The following is a 17,874-nucleotide window of genomic DNA, read 5'->3' on the forward strand; positions in this document are numbered from 1 at the left end:
ATAGCGTTCACATAATCCTACGAGTAAAAGTGGCAATACCAGGAAAATTCTAGTGATTTAAAAAACAGACAGGTCACCCAAGTTAAGCGCCTCAAAAATTAGTTTAGATCGGTGAATCGATGATCCAAATCGTTGTTTTACTATGCAGAAAAATAGTGAACTGATGAAAAAACACATGAAAAATAATGAACTGGCCAAAAATCGGTCCAGATCGATGAATCAGCGGCCCAATCAGCAGTTTATTGTAGAGAATCATCATTTTATTGTGTGGAACCAGTGGTTCCTTTCTAACCTTGGCCTTTTTCCCATGTATACGTTAAACCAGCGTTTTAAAAAACGCCGAGTCGAACCGGACTCGCCCGGTTCGACTCGGAAATAGTGAAAAAGGAACCGGATCGCCCAAAAATCGGAAATCGTCCGGTTCTAGAGAGAACCGGACGATTCTGTACAGTGAATCGCTGATTCACTGTACGGAATCGGCGAGTCCGAACAGTGAATCGGCGATTCCGTACGGAATTTTTTTTTTTTTTTTTTTTTTTTGGTAATCCATGATAGATTTTTTTTGTAATCCATGATCGAATTTTTTGGTTTTTTGTAACCCATAATAGAATTTTTTGTAATCCATGATCGAAATGTTTGTTTTCTTTTCTTGTAATCCATGATCGATTTTTTTGTTTTTTTTTTTTTTTTTGTAACCCATGATAGAATTTTTTGTAATCCATGATCGAATGTTTTGTAATATATGATCGAAATGTTTGTTTTTTTTTTGTAATCCATGATTGAAATGTTTGTTTGTTTTTTTTTAATCCATGATTGAATTTTTTGTTTTTTGCTTTTTTTGTAAACCATGATAGAGTTTTTTGTAATCCATGATTGAATTTTTTGTAATCCATGATCGAACTATTTTTTTCTTTTTTTGTAATCCACGATTGAATTTTTTGTTTTTTTTGTTTGTTTTTTTTTGTAATCCATGATCGAATTTTATGTAATCCATGATTGAATTTTTTGAAAATTTGTGATTTTTTTTGTTTAATCCATGATCGAATTTTTTTTTGTATGATAGAATTTTTTGAAAATTTGTGATTTTTTTTTTAATCCATGATAGATTTTTTTGAAAATTTGTTTTTTTTTTTTTTTAATCCATATTATTCAAAGAGAAAACGAGAGAGATGATGATTCTGAGGCCACCCTATCCCAGCCATATTATTCACATATCGAGTCCCAACAGCAACAGTGTAGGGATGAGCACGAAATACTGTAAATTAAATGCTGAATGGCGGTTCATGCAAGGAAAGAACATATCAATATTCGCATATTCATTCAAAAACATGAAAATTCTTAATGGAGTACCCTCATTTTTTATTGAATTCCTAAAAACCAATATTTATAATGAATTTTAATAATTTTTTCGGATTTTTTTGAAGCTTTATTCTGACCGATTCACCCGATTCCGATCCGGATCGCCGATTCGCTGATCCGGATCTGTTTTTGAAAAGCCCGATCCGGGTCACCGATCCGGTTTTTAAACCATTGCGTTAAACATAACATGGTGACCGATTCCTGAGTCAGACCAAGTGATTCCATGCTGACCCGGCCTTTTTTATGTGTCCCCATACTCATACGTGTCCCCATACTCATACGTGCAAATGCGCCCTAGATTAATAATGTATTTTTGAAATGGATCTGTGGCCCTAAACTCTCTAATTGATCAACTTAACTTCGAGATATTGGATATGAAAAAATTCAAGTCTTACATTATATAAAGCCTTGGACTGTCAATTTTCAAAATTTTGAATAGTCTATGGATCTGCTTCATCTGCACTAAAAGTTGTGCAGGAGAGCAAACCTTGCGGGGGAGGAAGAGGAGAGAGAATGTTATAGTAGTATCTTGTCTCAGGGAAAACCTAACATGCAGCGCCGTCCACATATGAACTACATGTGACCTCCATTACCCGCCGTACGATTGAAATGGGCAACTGCGAAAGTTTTAGCCATAATGGCATGCTTGAGCACCATTTTATTTTAATTTTTATCTACATATTAGTTTTGGATGAAATTTAGCACATGCCCTCATCTTTTTTGGGGAACACCTAGTAAAAATTAAAAAATGGATGCGGTTAGCAAGCGGCCATGACCGTGCATGTAGAAATGTGGGCTTGGCGATAAATATACTTGTTAAATATAATTTGATCCTAATTTTTACATCTTTAACATAGAGGTCATGAATATGAAAAAACAAATAAATTTTAAAAATTATAAATAATAATTATATTAAAATAACATTTGAACCGTTACTTAATTGTTTTTAGATGGACCACCTATTCGCATTCATCTTTAAGATGGATGCTTTATACCTCAAGACCGCATATTGCACAAATGATGTCTAGCCTACATACAACAATTGTTCTTAAAAGTTATGTTTCAATTTGGAGTGAACCTTACAATAGCTGGACAAGTATAATGAATAGTAATATATGTGAAATTACCACCGTATGTTTATCATCGGGTGGTTCAAAATACATATCACTATTTTTATTTTAATTTTGTTTCTATAAATCTGATTAAGTTGAAATTTTTGGTGTATATACCTAACACGCAACGGACTCGCCTGAGTCGGGAAATCAGTCTCTCCGGGTTCTCAATAATACATGTGGCAAAATACGAAAATCAATACCTCCGGATTCTCAGACATTTCACCACATGTGGCAAGCCTTCAACCCCACAGCATCGCAACCCCGCATTTTCAAGTGTACGTTTAATGAGGTACAACGAAACTATTTATATCACTAAATTTGATACTCATTCTTGGATGTGGGATAATTCCCACAAGGTGCATTAAATTAAAATAAACATTGAATAAGTATCATTAATATGGGAAGGTAATACACTTGCCATGGTGTGGCTTTATGGTTATTGCTTTCTCTTTGTTGAAGGGCATCTCCAAACCCCAGCTCATGCGTGCTACATTATTTTATTTTTGTTGTAAAAAAAAATAAAAAATTAGCATAAAATAATGTTGTTAATTTGTTGTAAAAAAAATAAAAAATAAGCAAAAAATAATGTGCCAATTTGTTGTAAAAATAAAATAAAAAATGAGCAAAAAATAATGTTGTTAAAAAAAAATTATTCCATTTGAAATTCTTTCTTTCTATTAACAATCTTTTTTACTAAATTTATTCTAGAATCTAAAAAATTAAAATTTTGAAAAATTAAAGTGTTGCTTCGAAAATTGGTACGCATTCAAATAATTTTTATATTGATAACCAAAATTTTATTTTATTTATTAATTTTTACAATATAAATAATGTAATATACTATTTTTGTTGTACAAAACATAAGCAGAAAATAATGTTGTTAAAAAAAAATTACTTCATTTGAAATTCTATCTTTCTATTAACAATCTTTTTTACTAAATTTATTATAGAATCTAACAAATTAAAATTTTGAAAATTTGAAGTGTTATTTCGAAAATTGATACGCATTCAAATAATTTTTATATTGATAACCAAATTTTTATTTTATTTATTAATTTTTACATTATAAATCATGTAATGTATTATTTTTCTTACAGTTGTCAATAATACATTTTAAATTAGATGATATTATAAATTATTTTGGATTTGTTATTGTTTGTATAATAAAATAATTATAAAATGTTAACCAACAATTTTAATTTCAGTATATAATATTATAGTTAGTTAGGTTGTAATAATTTTGGATTATAGTTAGGTTGTAATAATTTGGGTTGTTTTAGCGGATTACGGTTTTCTGCCAATTCGATATTTAGTGGCCATTTTTTCATCAATTTAGTCTACTCTTTATTGTAATCTATGTATGATTGATATACTTTATCTATGATAGTTCTATGATTTTTCTTTTGTGTGATGTAAATTTAATGGTTAACATAAATTTATACAAGGAAAGAACGTCTCAATATTCACAAATTGATGAAAAAAATGAAAGTTAACAATGTAGTACCTTCGTTTCTTATTGAATTCCTAAAAGACAACATTTATAATTAATTTTAGTAGTTTTTTTTTATTTTTTTAAAGCTTAATTCGACCGAGCCGGACAATTCTCGATCCGGATCACGGATTCACCGATATGAATGGATTTTTGGAGTGCCCGATCTGAGACACCGATCCGTTTTTTAAACCACTGCCTAACACTATTTTGGACCATATAAAAATATAAAAAAATTATTTTCAATAATTTAAAATGACAAAATTACCCCCACCATTTTCAGGGATGTTTTGGTTATATTTTATATTTTAAAAAATATTTTTTATATATATTTTAATTATGCACCTATTTTTTAGTATACATGTTTAAAATTTCATTATGATCCGATGTTTTTAAAAAAAAATGAATTCTTATAGTGATATACATTTTAAACCACAAGACGAATATATAATGTCTGGGATTCCGCCTATATTACTATTCATTATATCTATTTTTTCCTCCAATCAAACGTGATTAAAACAACTCTACAAGTTTTTGGGATATTTAGCCACTTTTAAAAGTAATTTTTATTTTCTTATGAGAAGCATGAACATCTCAAAAGTCACCATGAAATCAATGAAATAAAAAGATAAAATATTTTTGAGTTGTATGCTCGATATTTGATGCTGAGAATTTAATTATGACATTATATATGAAGTTACATTGACCGTCCATTCAAACAAATCAAACCATTGAAGATGGGTCCCACATATAACATGCCATGTGTAAAATTTTCCCTTCATCACAGCCATTAAAACTCAGAAATCTGTAACATATAACGGCTTCCAATCCCACGCCGCTCCCAAACCAAAGGGCAAGGGAGGTTGCGGTCTCCATGTGGTTTGTATAAAGCTGAGGCCCTAAATGACAACAAAAAAAAAAAATGCGTATTTTGAGATAGTATCATAAGACCTTGTTTCAAAAAATATTTTTAATAGCTTAAAAATTTATTTTCATTTCTAACTATAAAATTTAAAGCTTCAAAACTAGTATAGATCAAATGGATCTATTAACACTTTTAAATCGTGAAAATTGACGGTCCAAAACATGCATCACAAATGCACTAGTTTCAAGATTTGAAATCTATTTTTTCTTATGTCCATACACTTTGAGGTCGAAATGATCAATTTGGAGATTTTTGGGCATCGAAACAAATTTTTTTTGAGGCGCACCTTAATTTGATTTTTTAGAATCTCACCCTTATATAAACTTTATTTTTTATTTGTATTGGTGGCATTTAAAAGAAATTAGAGGTCCTGCAAGACCAATTTTATCGATCAGCCACTACTTATGGTATCTGATAAACCCATGCAATGAAAATATTTCCATCCATTTCAACTAAGATATGATGTGGTAAGTATGAAAATATTTGATTGAAAGTATTTTCACATGAAATAACTCCCTTATGGGATTAGGTGTGAGATTTTTTCACACTAATTGGTCCCAACGTATTCTTCATACCAATTCATAATAAATTGGTGTGAAAAACGCCTACACTTCATTAGAAGTTCTTTCCTATAAAAATACTTTCACGAAAATATTTTTCATATATACCAATTATGCCCTAAAAAAAAGCCAATAGACCATGTGCCCAAAATATCCCTATTCTAACTCCTTCTCCGCTTTTAAAAATATTAAAAATATATATAAATAATAGTTTAAAATATATAATATATTAAAAAACTTATCCATTTTGTTTAGCCAGTTGAATCAGTCAAATATTAATGGCCAATTTTTTTATTAAGCCTAGATTTTATTATAGTTCAAACTGATCGAGTCACTGGTCACGATCCGACCGGTTAGATCATCGATTTGTGTTAGTAACCTAAAAAAAAAAAAAACGTTAGTAATATCTTTATGAATTTTTTAAATATAAAAAATATATTTTTTTTTGTAATTTACACGTATATCAAATTTCTCCTTTTGTTTTATGCCAAATATGCCCTTGAACCTAACAAGCCTCTTGTGCTACGTACAAGCACGGCGCTTGCACGGTAGTGGGGTAATTAGGTATAAATTTAAAAAGGGTGAAAATTATATATGTGCATAAATTGTACGATATTTAAATATTTTATAATATCAACAAATTAAAGAGATATTAATGATAATATCAACTAAAAATATATATACAACCTAATTAGGCGTTCGAAGAAAATGTTACTTAAAGCCAAAAGATATTATTCTAATTTTGTGGGAGTAGAAAATCCATTTACTCCTGCAGTAAAATGCCCATTTACTCCTTCAGGTAAAATCTACCTAAAATTAAATTTAGAGATGCAGCCTCTCCAATTTATAGATTAACCTCAATAAATATTTTATCCTGACTATATCTTTTATGTACCTGAAAAAACCAATGTCTCAAGATTCAATAGGGACCATCCAATTTTGAAATTACGAGATCTAAGTGTAGAAAGACTCAAATTTCAATTTGTTGGAGAAAAATCGTCTAGTAATTATTAAATGGCTCTAAAAAATTTAAGAACAAAAAATCCTCTTTAAGATCCTCTGAGTGAGGGAGTAAAAGTAAATTATGCTCTTGAAAGAGTATACAATATGTGCTTCTTACTTGAATTCAAGATAGATAATTCAAGTCTTAGATAGTCACATCGGAGTATTGTATTACTAATGAATACGTGTATTATGCTATCTCGGAAGCATAGTTTACTTCTACTTCAATTTGATGACCTATTTGGGAGGATTTTTTACATTTGAATTTTTGATAACCACTTTAGATTCACTAGATGATTATTTTAAAAAATAATAAAAATCGAAAATCAAGTTTTCCGATACTTAGGTCTCACCCTCTGGTTTCAAAACATTATTTTTCAAGTATTAGAAGGTGCAACTAGGAAATTTTTCTATTGAGGTTAATTTATGTGTTAAAAGTTTATATCCCAAAATTTGGGGTCCTAAAATGAAATATTGGTAGATTTTCCTAACAGAGTAAATGAACAGTATACTCTCGAGGGAGTAGAATGTATTTTGACACTACTAATTATTAATGCTCATTCTGGACTACAGTGACGATTTTTTAATGCGGATAAGGTCCTCGAATCAAGCCATTCCATTCGAAGAGTAGGGGAGTAGGTATCAACTGCGCTCCCGCTACGGGTCAAGGATTATAAGCTCCCGTGGGAGCACAATGTACATCTGCTCCCATGGGTAAAACCCTCTTTTAGGGTTTTATATATTTTTTGTGGCATTAGGGTTTCTCGTCCTTAGGCGAACCTCCATCCTCCATTTGTAGGCGTTTTTACAGATCCATATTGGTCAGTTCTGCCAACTAGAGCCACAAAAGATGCTTGTTCTCTTTGAAACCCCAGCGGGTTTCGCCTTATTCAAACTCTTAGATGAAGGAAAACTCGACAAAGTTGATGTATGATGCCTTTGTCTGTTTTCGATTTACAGTTAGGGTTACATGAGTAGATACATGGAGCTCATGAACTCTGTTTATTGTTATGGTGTTTCAGGACTTATGGAAGGAGTTCACTACAGTGGACAATGCGAAAAAGGTCAGTTTTCATAGTGTACCAACCATTCGATCAAACTTTTAAATGGTTTTCGAGTTATTGTTTGTTCAATGTTTGTAGCTTAACTAGGAAACATTTTGTTCAATTTGTTATCAGTAGAGAGAGCTTAAGAACTAATTGTTTGATATCTGCATAAATATTTTTCTCTTGCAGATAGTGTGTTATGTTTGGTTACTTCGATGTTTAATTCGTTTTCCCTGTTATCTGTTGTTGCTTGGAAGTTTGAATTCTTGCATGACTAATCAAGTTTTTTTGAGAATGTTAACTTTGTATTAAAAGCAAATGGTATTTACATGAATAGTAAAATATGTATGGCAGCCCACATATCGGGTGCTCAAAATACAATGAAAATCGAACAAAAAGGAAAAATGTGCTCACTGGGACAAGAGACAAAATTCTAAAGAGGAGGTGCTACTGAGAAGATTCTTGAAGAGGTTCTGGTGTGAGGTCTGAGAGCAAGGCTGAGGTTTAGAGGGAGGAGAGGGCAATGTATGCTGTCGGCGAGGTTTAGGGGGAGGAGAGAGCAATGTATGCTGTCGGCGAGGTTTAGAGGGAGGAGAGAGCAATGTATGCTATCGGCGAGGTTTAGGGGGAGGAGAGAGCAATGTATGCTGTCGGCGAGGTTTAGAGGGAGGAGAGAGAAAGGTGGTTTGGGTGCTCTGGGGTAGCATTGCTGGGCCTGATGCCTATGCATTGGGTGACTGATGTTTGATTGCATGACTAATGCAGGCATGTTTATTTGAGTGCTTGATTATAGAGTATCATTGGGAAGTTCTATTGTTTGCAAGTTCCACCTCAAAAATGGGTGGAAACTTCTGGCCATCCTATATTCCATGATGTACCCATCCATGTTTTTGGTGGAAATAGCAAGATGATGGGTGTAGATAGCAAATTTATTGGTGCAGAGAGCGACCCCTTTATTTTCACTGTACTTTGCACTTTTCTGTTAGTTTTCTAAATTTAAAAAGTCTTCGATCACCTGTCATTTATAACATTATCTGCTTATTGATTATGGGAAAATATTCTGAGGTTGGACCTATACCAAAGGACTGACAAGTAAAATACCCTTTCAAGACTGGTGTTCTCAATATTTGCTGCACCCTGTTTTGAGGACGCTTTAGGAGGTTTATATGGGATGCACTATAGCAGGAGCTCAAGGAACCCCTTTTACTGAATATAAATTTATAATTTTGGATGGGTTATCTTCCACAAATTGCTTCACCTAATTAATTTAGCTACTTACAATGCTATGTATAAAAAAGAATATGTAAAGGAATTACTGGAACTTATGCTTGATATGGCATTTCTTGAAGTTTGAAAAAGATTGGATTGATTCACTTGGATTAGAGTCTTCTAAGTTCAGCGATGCCACCCCAAGTAGTATATCTATCAAAAGAGAAACAAAAGGCTATCTCAAGTCTTTTCATTACTGTTACATGTTTAATAAGCACCAATGATGTCCCTGTTTCCTTAGTCATTCTTGTGAATTGGAGCCTCCATTGATGGGTGTTAAAATCAAACTTGGACAGTGTGAGGTGTGGTAGTAGTGGACCTCTGGATGAGTTGGGGTTTTGCCCAAGCATCTTCAAATAATTATTCCTATAGAGTGGCATGGGTTATCTAAGATAATTGTCCAGCTCTATCCCATAATTACGAGATCTTTACATTTGAGGAGCACATCTGTAGAGAAGAGGCGAAGAAATTTTCTCTCAAGCACTAGAGTAAGTGAGGGAAAATATTGTATTCCTTGGCTATAATGTTACCTGTAGGAATTGTTGTGTGGCTATAAATGGGTGGATGTTGTTTGTTCATCATTTACGTGGCCGTAGTTTTATGGAGGATCACACTCTTTCACACAATAGATAATGTAGGTTCAGGATTCATGATAAGTTTTGACAAAGTTTTTAGTTAGCTGCCTACCTAACACAACCCAACTCCTTTACCCTGGCATGGGACATGTTAAGGGAAAGTTTAAGGTCCTCACCCTTCTTAGATCTATGTGCCATGTTGCGCTTGAGACGCAACGGTGCAGCATCGAGGGAGGTCAACAACCGAGATTTTTTTCCTACTTAGGCAACTGATTGAGAAGCTTAGGGCGAAGGGAAAAGATCTCCACATGGTCTTTATTGATTTAGAGAAAGCTTATGATAGAGTACCTCGAGATTTGATTTGGTGGATGTTAGAAAAGAAATGAGTCTTTAGAGATACATCAACTTGGTGAGAGATATGTACGATAGAGCGCTAGCTAGTGTACGAACAACTAGTGGAGAGATGAGTGAGTTTTTAATGACAATAGGTCTACATCAAGGGTCAACATTGAGTTCATGCCTCTGTCTTAGTTATGGACGACTTAACTAGGCATTTACAAGATGAGGTACCGTGGTGTATGTTGTTTGCAAATGACATAATTTGAATCGATGAGACTTGAAACGACATCAACACAAAGTTGGAACTTTAGAGGGATGCTCTATAATCTAAAGGCTTTAAAACTAGCAAGACTAAGGCTAAATATATCGAATGCAAGTTTCATAATAATAGGAGTGCACTTCCGATATCTTGGGTCGATAATCTAGGAAAATGGAGAGATTGAGGAAGATGTTGCACATAGAATTAGAGCTGGGGTTGAAGTGGAGATGTGCAACTGGAATTTATGTGATCACCACGTACCAATGAAGCTGAAGGGCAAGTAACAATGTACCTATAGAATGAGTGTAGCGGAGTTGAGGATGTTGAGATGGATAAATTGAAAGACAAGAAATGATAGAATTCTAATTGAATACACTCGGGAAAATTTCGGTACGGCACCCATAGGCGATAAGATGAGAGAGAGTAGACTTAGGTGGGCTGGTCATGTGTGGCGTAGACCCAGTACAACGCCTATTAGGAGGGGAGTATTAGTTCAGGTGGAAGGCTAAAAAATGATAAGGGGTAGGCCCAAAAGGACATGGTTGGAAGTAGTGAGTAAAGATATGGGGACTTATGACCTCACTGAGGCTGTGACCCTTAATAGAGAAAAGTGACGGACCATAATTCGTGTAGCCGACCCCAATTAGTGGGGAAAAGGCTTTGATAGTGATGATGATGATGACACTTTTTCACACAACACATGCTATTTACTGATCTATCTTGTATTGTGAAAGGCTGTTATGGTTTTGGGGTGTATGTGGAATTGCCTTGGGTGCATTCCCTATGGATATGGTAATCTAGGTAGTTCATGTTAATAGTTCTTCTATTGACTTGGTGCTTTCATGTTTATTGTGTTTGTATTACATACCTAGACCCATTGCTTGCATGTGTTTTCCATACTATTATGCTTTGTTTTCTGCTCTCTGTATGCGTACACCAATGCAAAAAGGTGCAGCATCCTCTTTGAGATTCAATTGAAGTTAATTATAAACAAAGACACTGCACCTTTTTTTGTTTATGATGAGTGAGATGAAATATCCTATTTCTTAATGTACAGCTGTATACCAATGGATAAGTGTACCTGTGGCTGCATTGATAGGTTTATTCTGGATTGTGCATGAGGGAGGAGGGAGGGAGGGAGGGAGAGGTTTCATGATTAATCATGACCCAGAAAGTATTTTCCGAGATAAGAGAGTTCACTTGAACTTTCTTACATTCTCTTTGTAATGGGGAACACAATTGTTTTGGGATTGAGATTTTAATTTTCAATATTTAAAGTCTGCATCTCATGCATTATTTTTATGAGAATTATTTGAATGTTACATGAAGGGTTGGCTAGGAAGGTGATTTAAAGTGTGACAATCCAAACTCCTGCCATTCCAATGGGAAAATGGTCATTACATATATTGAAGCTTAGCTTATGGCATTCCATTTTTGAAAACATAACATTCCCAAGGTTCACTGATGGTATTGGAAGGGCATTGCATGTCTTTATTAAATTTTGGAGAGTTTAATCTTTGAAACAAAAGGAGTTTCTATTTCAATATAGTTTGTTATTGTGTGCAACATATATTGAGCTTGGTCTGGTTAGATCCATAACGTGAACCTGAAAAGTGGGCATTGCCATTTGTTGCCTCTTGTTTGATGAGAGCCATAATATTCACCCTTTCCTCTTACTTGTACAACATTTTATTGCAAAATTTGAACTCATACCCGTACCTAGATGGAGCCTTTGTATGATTTACATGTTATCGACATCTTATAGCGCATAGCAAAAATTTAAATGGATTAAGCTTCTTGCATCCTGTTAATTTTTAGTTGTTAATCAATGACATGACAAACATTTGAGTTGTAGTGTATAATCCTTCTTGCTGTCATTGTTTGTCAATGTATTATGTGGTTAAGCTAGTCAAAATGCAAAAACAAGGTTATCTATCTACCTCTCTAATATATATATATATATAGCAAGGTATGATATGGTTTGCTTACCCTCTAGCTTATTGCTCGATCAGATTGTCAAGCTAAAGGCTTTCAGCAAGTTCGAGAATACCGCCGAAGCTTTAAGTGCTGCCACTTTATTGATAGATAGCAAACCGAGCAAGGGCCTACGCAAATTTCTGCGTGCACATTGTGATAATGAAATATTAGCTGTCGCTGATTCAAAGTTGGGGAGTGTGATCAAGGACAAATTGGTGAGCTTTAATCAAACTGTTAATTTGGACTTTGCTTTTTTCCTCTCTTTTTTACCCGTGTATTTCAAGGTTGATCTTTTAACGACATTTTCTTTTGCAGCAAATAGAATGCATCCATAACAATGCTGTGACGGAGCTGATGAGGTGTTTACGAGCTCAATTGACTGAACTTATTGTGGGGCTTGGGGTTCAAGATTTGGCTCCAATGAGTCTTGGATTATCTCATAGCCTATCTAGGTACAAACTCAAATTCAGCCCTGACAAGGTGAGAATTGCTTCCCTTAATCCTAATGGTTTTTGGGTATTCTTTTAATTGGAAATCACAGTCTATTGGGTACACTCTCTGTTGAGGTGATGAACGGGGACAGGGAGAGAGTGGGACCAGCCTGAATAAGTCAATGGTCTACAATAGGGTCTTTCTCCCTGGCCCATTGTATTAGTGTACTTTCCTTGACAACTCACTGTGGAAAGTGGATTTCAATCATTTCATGAGGACCATGTGTTACTCAATTCATGGATCAATTCTTCTATCTTGCTTTCATTTCATGGTGTCTATATATTTTATAGGTTGATACCATGATCATTCAAGCCATTGGTTTGTTAGATGATCTTGACAAAGAGCTCAATACTTATGCCATGAGAGTTAAGGAGTGGTATGGTTGGCATTTCCCAGAGCTGGCGAAGATTGTCCAAGACAATATACAGTATGCCAAGGTTGTAAAACTCATGGGTCATCGTGCCAATGCTGCTGAGCTTGATTTTTTAGAGGTGAATATGTGACCTTTTCTTATTGTTCCATGAAGTAAATAAAAATGTGTGACTTTTGATCTTCATGGTTCCAATGTTCATATGTGCCTGATCCTATGCTTGGGTTTTCATCAGATATTACCGGAAGAGGTTGAGGCTGAGCTAAAAGAAGCTGCAGTAATATCAATGGGCACTGAAATCAGTGACCTTGATATGGACAATATTAGATCTCTTTGTGACCAAGTGTTATCTCTTTCAGAATACAGAGCTCAACTATATGACTATTTGAAAAGCAGGATGAACACTATTGCTCCGAACTTGACTGTGCTTGTAGGCGAACTTGTTGGAGCTCGCCTTATTGCACATGGTGGAAGCTTGTTGAATCTAGCAAAGCAACCAGGGAGCACTGTTCAGATTCTAGGGGCCGAGAAGGTACATTGAGCTTATGATACACTCTAATGTTATGTTTGATTTCTATTTTCAAGTAATTGCATTTGGGGAAATCTTGGTTGCAATTCTGTTTGAATTGGAAATATTGGTTCACAACATTGGAAATTTTAAATCAATCATTTTAAGGTCCTAATGCTAAAGCCCTGGTTAAATTGTTGGTAGCTCTTTTGAAAGCTGAATGACCAACATATTGCATTTTGATCTTTATTTCTTTTGATGCAGGCTCTTTTCAGAGCATTGAAAACTAAACATGCGACTCCAAAGTATGGGCTCATATTTCATGCATCCCTGATAGGGCAAGCTCCGCCCAAATTTAAAGGAAAGATTTCCAGATCTCTTGCAGCAAAAACTGCCCTTGCTATCCGTTATGATGCTCTCGGGGAATCTCAGGATGCTTCAATGGGCCTCGAGAATCGTGCTAAGGTGAGTGAATTAGAAGCCAATTTGTTCCTTTTCTTGCTTTTACATTTCTTGGTTTAGTACATGCTCGTAGGCATTGATCAACACCTTTGAAATTTAGCAACTATCTGGATTTAGGCTCTTTTCAGATTTTTGTCATTTCTTGAAACCAAGGGATTTACTAATGGGTCAGTCAAAATTGATCAGCTTAATGTCATAGATCAGCTTACTGATCAATGAGTATGGGAGATCAATGCCCATGCTGATTCTCTTTTGCAATGAGATGTTTTCTGTTGTATGGCTTCTGGCCTTATTTGTTTTTTTTTTATAACTGGGATCACAAATTAGTGTTGGTTGTGCCTACATAATTTTCTTTGCAAATTCAATTTCTGTCAAATGTCTCATTTGGCCTTTATTTAAGTCAAGTAATATATAGAAAATCATGGTGCTGGTTTTATTGGAATATTTCGTCCTTCAATTGTTTCAACCTTGACATGCTTCTGTTATAGTAATGGAATCCAATAAATTTATTTGTTAATTTATTGGAAATATCAGATCGAGGCCCGGTTAAGGAGTCTCGAGGGGAGAGAATTAGGCCGAGCTGCTGGCTCAACTAAAGGAAAGATGAAAGTAGAAGTCTATAACAAGGATCGAAAGAAGAGTGATGCGGGGTTGTTAACCGCAGCCAAGGTGCTCTCTGTTTATTTGCTAGGACTCTTCTGTTGTAAGAATACTGATATTTTTAGTTTTGAAAGAGCAGAGGCTAATGAAATGGATTTGTTTACGTTCCATTTTGTAGACATACAACCCTGCTGCCGATTCAACTCTTGGGAAGCCGCCATTGCTTGAGGAAGGAAAGAGACCTTCAAAAAAGAGAAAGCAAGAAGACTGGGAAGGGAGAGATGAGGAAATGGGTGCAGTTGAAGCTGAAGAACGTGGAGAAGAGAAAGGGGAGAAGAAGAAGAAGAAAAAAACCCAAGTGCCAGAAAATATGGAGATTGAAACTCATGATCAAAGTGGTGAACCAGCAGTGGGAGAGACAGGAGAAAAGAAAAAGAAAAAGAAGAAGCAACTCCAAGAACCCCAAAACATAGATGCGGAAACTGCTGATCAAGGTGGCGAACCAGAAGAGAAAGGAGAGGAGAAGAAGAAAAAGAAGAAGAAGACTGAAGAAGAGAATGTGGACAACCAAATTGAAGAAGTTGAACCTAACAAAGTCGAAGATGGAGAAAAGAAAAAGAAGAAGAAGAAGAAGAAGAAGAGAAATGATGAATAGGTGCTATCAGAGAGTTTGCAGGTGAAGCATGGACATTCACAGGCTTGGGGAAGGAGCAGGAGTGGGTTCGATGGTGAGAGAAAAGTGTCTCGAGAACACACTTCAATCTCACACAAGTGCATAGATTTTCACCCCAATTTTAATTATGTAGGATTCTTAGTAGTATCTGATAGTTCTCTATCTAAATTTCCTGCTGGAATTTTGAATGTTTCCTGAACAGGAAAACTCTAGGCGGTTGCTTTGCTTGAATTGAGGTTTTATATTTATGTATATTTGGCTTTTGAATGTAGGTTACTTTATAAGATTGGTTTTGCTGTAGAGGAATGTGTACTTACCCGTTCAGTTACATGGGGATCTACAGTTACATGTCCAATGTGAAGCATAAACTGAAAAAACATGGAGTCATGAAGGTTGGTCTAATGATCTAGATGAGGTATTTTAGCCCTTTTCTTGGTGATGCTTGTCTACAAATGATATCATTCTATAGACCTTTTTGTCCTGTAGTTTGTGCTGGTACATATGATTGTGATGGATCTTTTGTCTTGCTTATTTTCATGTTTGGGTTAATTAGTACCATCAATATCAGTGAACAATTGTGGACTGAATCTGGAAATATGATGCATCTATAATGAAGGGGTGGGTCCAATGATGTTCCCAGTTGGTAACTGTGGGTCCCATGTGCCCTTCAAGATGCAATTTCATCTGAAGATGTAGGGTGAAGATGTTCCCCAATATGTGGATACATCATGTTTTTTTGTCCTAATGGGGATATGCACATACTATGTCAAATGAAGGTCAGGATCAAATTTTTTTTGGTACAAGGAGGTTGCAATCATTTTTAGTCTAAAATCCAATAAATAAAAGTGTCAATATTTGAGAAATTTATTTTTGGACTCTGTGCTTAAAGAATGATACATTCTCAGCCATCAGATTTAAAATTAATAGTTAATGGTGATTATGGCCTTTTTGTATCAAAAGTTCATAGTCTCATAGATATGTTTTATATATAAGTGTACAAAAATGTGTGCATACCTTTTGTATCATTGTTTGCTTATTTGAGTATTTTGTGTCAGGTTTTTAATTGCCTGCATTAGATATTCCAAATTTCCAATGCTCTTCCATGCTATATTTGCAGTTCCATTCACCACAAATTGGTTCTGATTTGAAAAATCTCAAGAGTTTTTTGTAAGTTTCCAACCTCACCTCCTTGATTACAAAATCGTTTAGCTTTCTAGAAAGATATCACATAGAATAGTCTTTTACAGTTATCAAATTCCTGAAAGTCTTAAACTTTGGCCATTATGAATGGGTAATGGGAGTACTTAACCATTGCTCATGATCCAAAAAAGTACCAAAATATTAAACATGTCAACTAAATTACCACCACAAAAATTATGCATAGCATAGCATCTTTACAGCCTACAAATTTTCCTATATCTTCTTTTCAAGATGAGGGATTCTGCTATGTTTGCCGTACTTCAAGCTGTGGTGCATCTCCACTCTTGAGAATGTACAGTGGGTTCCCTGCCTATGCAGTGTTGGATACGCATGCTGTACTTCCCTAAATATCATTAGCCTCTTACATTAGTCCCTTATATCTTGTAAGTTACGAGGACCGCATGACAGTGTGCATAGCTTGTGTCTGTGCATGCTTCTTTAATGGAATCTAAGATTGACTTGCCGGTCAAAGTGGTTTGGGATGGATGATCTAATGCCAGCCCTTTATAGCTATTATCATTTACAGATTGAGATCGAGTAAGCTCAAAAGCACTGCCATGGATGGGAAGGGAGGGGATGGTTATGAAGCGAGATCGATATCCCAATCTGGTTCAAGTTTCTTGAGCACAATAGATGTGCAAAGAGAGAAATACATGCGGGGAAGATCATATTATGACCTGTTTTTCTGGGCAATCGTGAAAATAGGCACTCACCTCGTATATGAGGGTGCGGTTTGTATAGTACTGAGGCTCTAAACAATCAAAGTAAAGCGTATCTTCAAATAGTATTGAGAAATGTGGTTTCAATAATGGAAATTTTTGTCATAGCCTTAAAATATATTTTCATCTTTAATTATAAAATTTAAAGCTTAAAAAATAGTGTAAATCGAGCAGATCTATGAAAACTTGAAAATTGACAGTCCAAAAATCAGTTACACGATGCACTAGTTCCAAAACTTGAAATTGATTGTTTTTCTCATGTCCATGCATCTTGATGTCGAGATGATCAATTTGAGGATATTTGAGCATCAAAACAACGTCTTCTATTGAAATGTTTGGGATGGGCTCTAATTTGATTGTTTAGAGCCACGGCTCTATATAAAATTTTTCTCGTATCTAAATACTTGGATGAATGTCACTTTTTGCCGGAGTTACCTATGTGGATAGTGGGACTAAAAGTTGGCACGCCAGTTATCCGGTTGCATCTTTATAGTAGTTTCATCCTTGAATGTAAAAAATGTAGAGGTAAAAGCAGTTTTAGATAGCGTGCATTATCATTATCCAAGCCTTATCCCAATTATTTGGGGCACATAAAAAAGAATTAATGTTTAATGCACTGGTCTTGCTTGTCTTCCATCAATCACCAAAGTACGCCTGATATTGTGTCTTTTTTTTTAGGGAAATTTATTTAAATATACTTAAAATATTACTTGATTAACATTTTACTCATGTTATGATGCAATTTCAAAATACATATCAAAATACACATGATTTTGAGTTGGAATAGTCGAAAGAATGGTAAAATGTTAAATAGTTGAAGGCTGATATGTATGTTGATGAGTTTTCCTTTTTTAAATATTATGCCTTTTCTTTTTTCAAAGTGAGTACTCTTATGATGCAAACCATGCCCCTCTTGGAGCAAACGAACAAGGTGC

At 34.8% G+C, this 17,874-nt stretch overlaps 1 protein-coding gene across 1 annotated transcript; it reads left to right on the forward strand.

Moving 5' to 3' along the window:
- The first annotated feature begins 7,216 nt into the window (after nucleotides 1–7,216).
- Nucleotides 7,217–15,447, forward strand: LOC18429454 (putative nucleolar protein 5-2). Its single transcript, XM_006838740.4, has 9 exons — nucleotides 7,217–7,378; nucleotides 7,473–7,514; nucleotides 11,951–12,130; nucleotides 12,231–12,395; nucleotides 12,698–12,898; nucleotides 13,013–13,309; nucleotides 13,550–13,750; nucleotides 14,282–14,416; nucleotides 14,526–15,447. The coding sequence occupies exons 1-9, from the start codon at nucleotides 7,301–7,303 to the stop codon at nucleotides 15,000–15,002; spliced, it is 1,776 nt and encodes a 591-aa protein (XP_006838803.1). The 5' UTR covers nucleotides 7,217–7,300; the 3' UTR covers nucleotides 15,003–15,447.
- The last annotated feature ends 2,427 nt before the right edge of the window (nucleotides 15,448–17,874 follow it).

This window comes from Amborella trichopoda, chromosome 3 (assembly GCF_054954075.1).
Source record: "Amborella trichopoda isolate Santa Cruz 75 chromosome 3, AtrichopodaSantaCruz75HAP2 v2.0, whole genome shotgun sequence".
NCBI classification, from domain to species: Eukaryota; Viridiplantae; Streptophyta; class Magnoliopsida; order Amborellales; family Amborellaceae; genus Amborella; species Amborella trichopoda.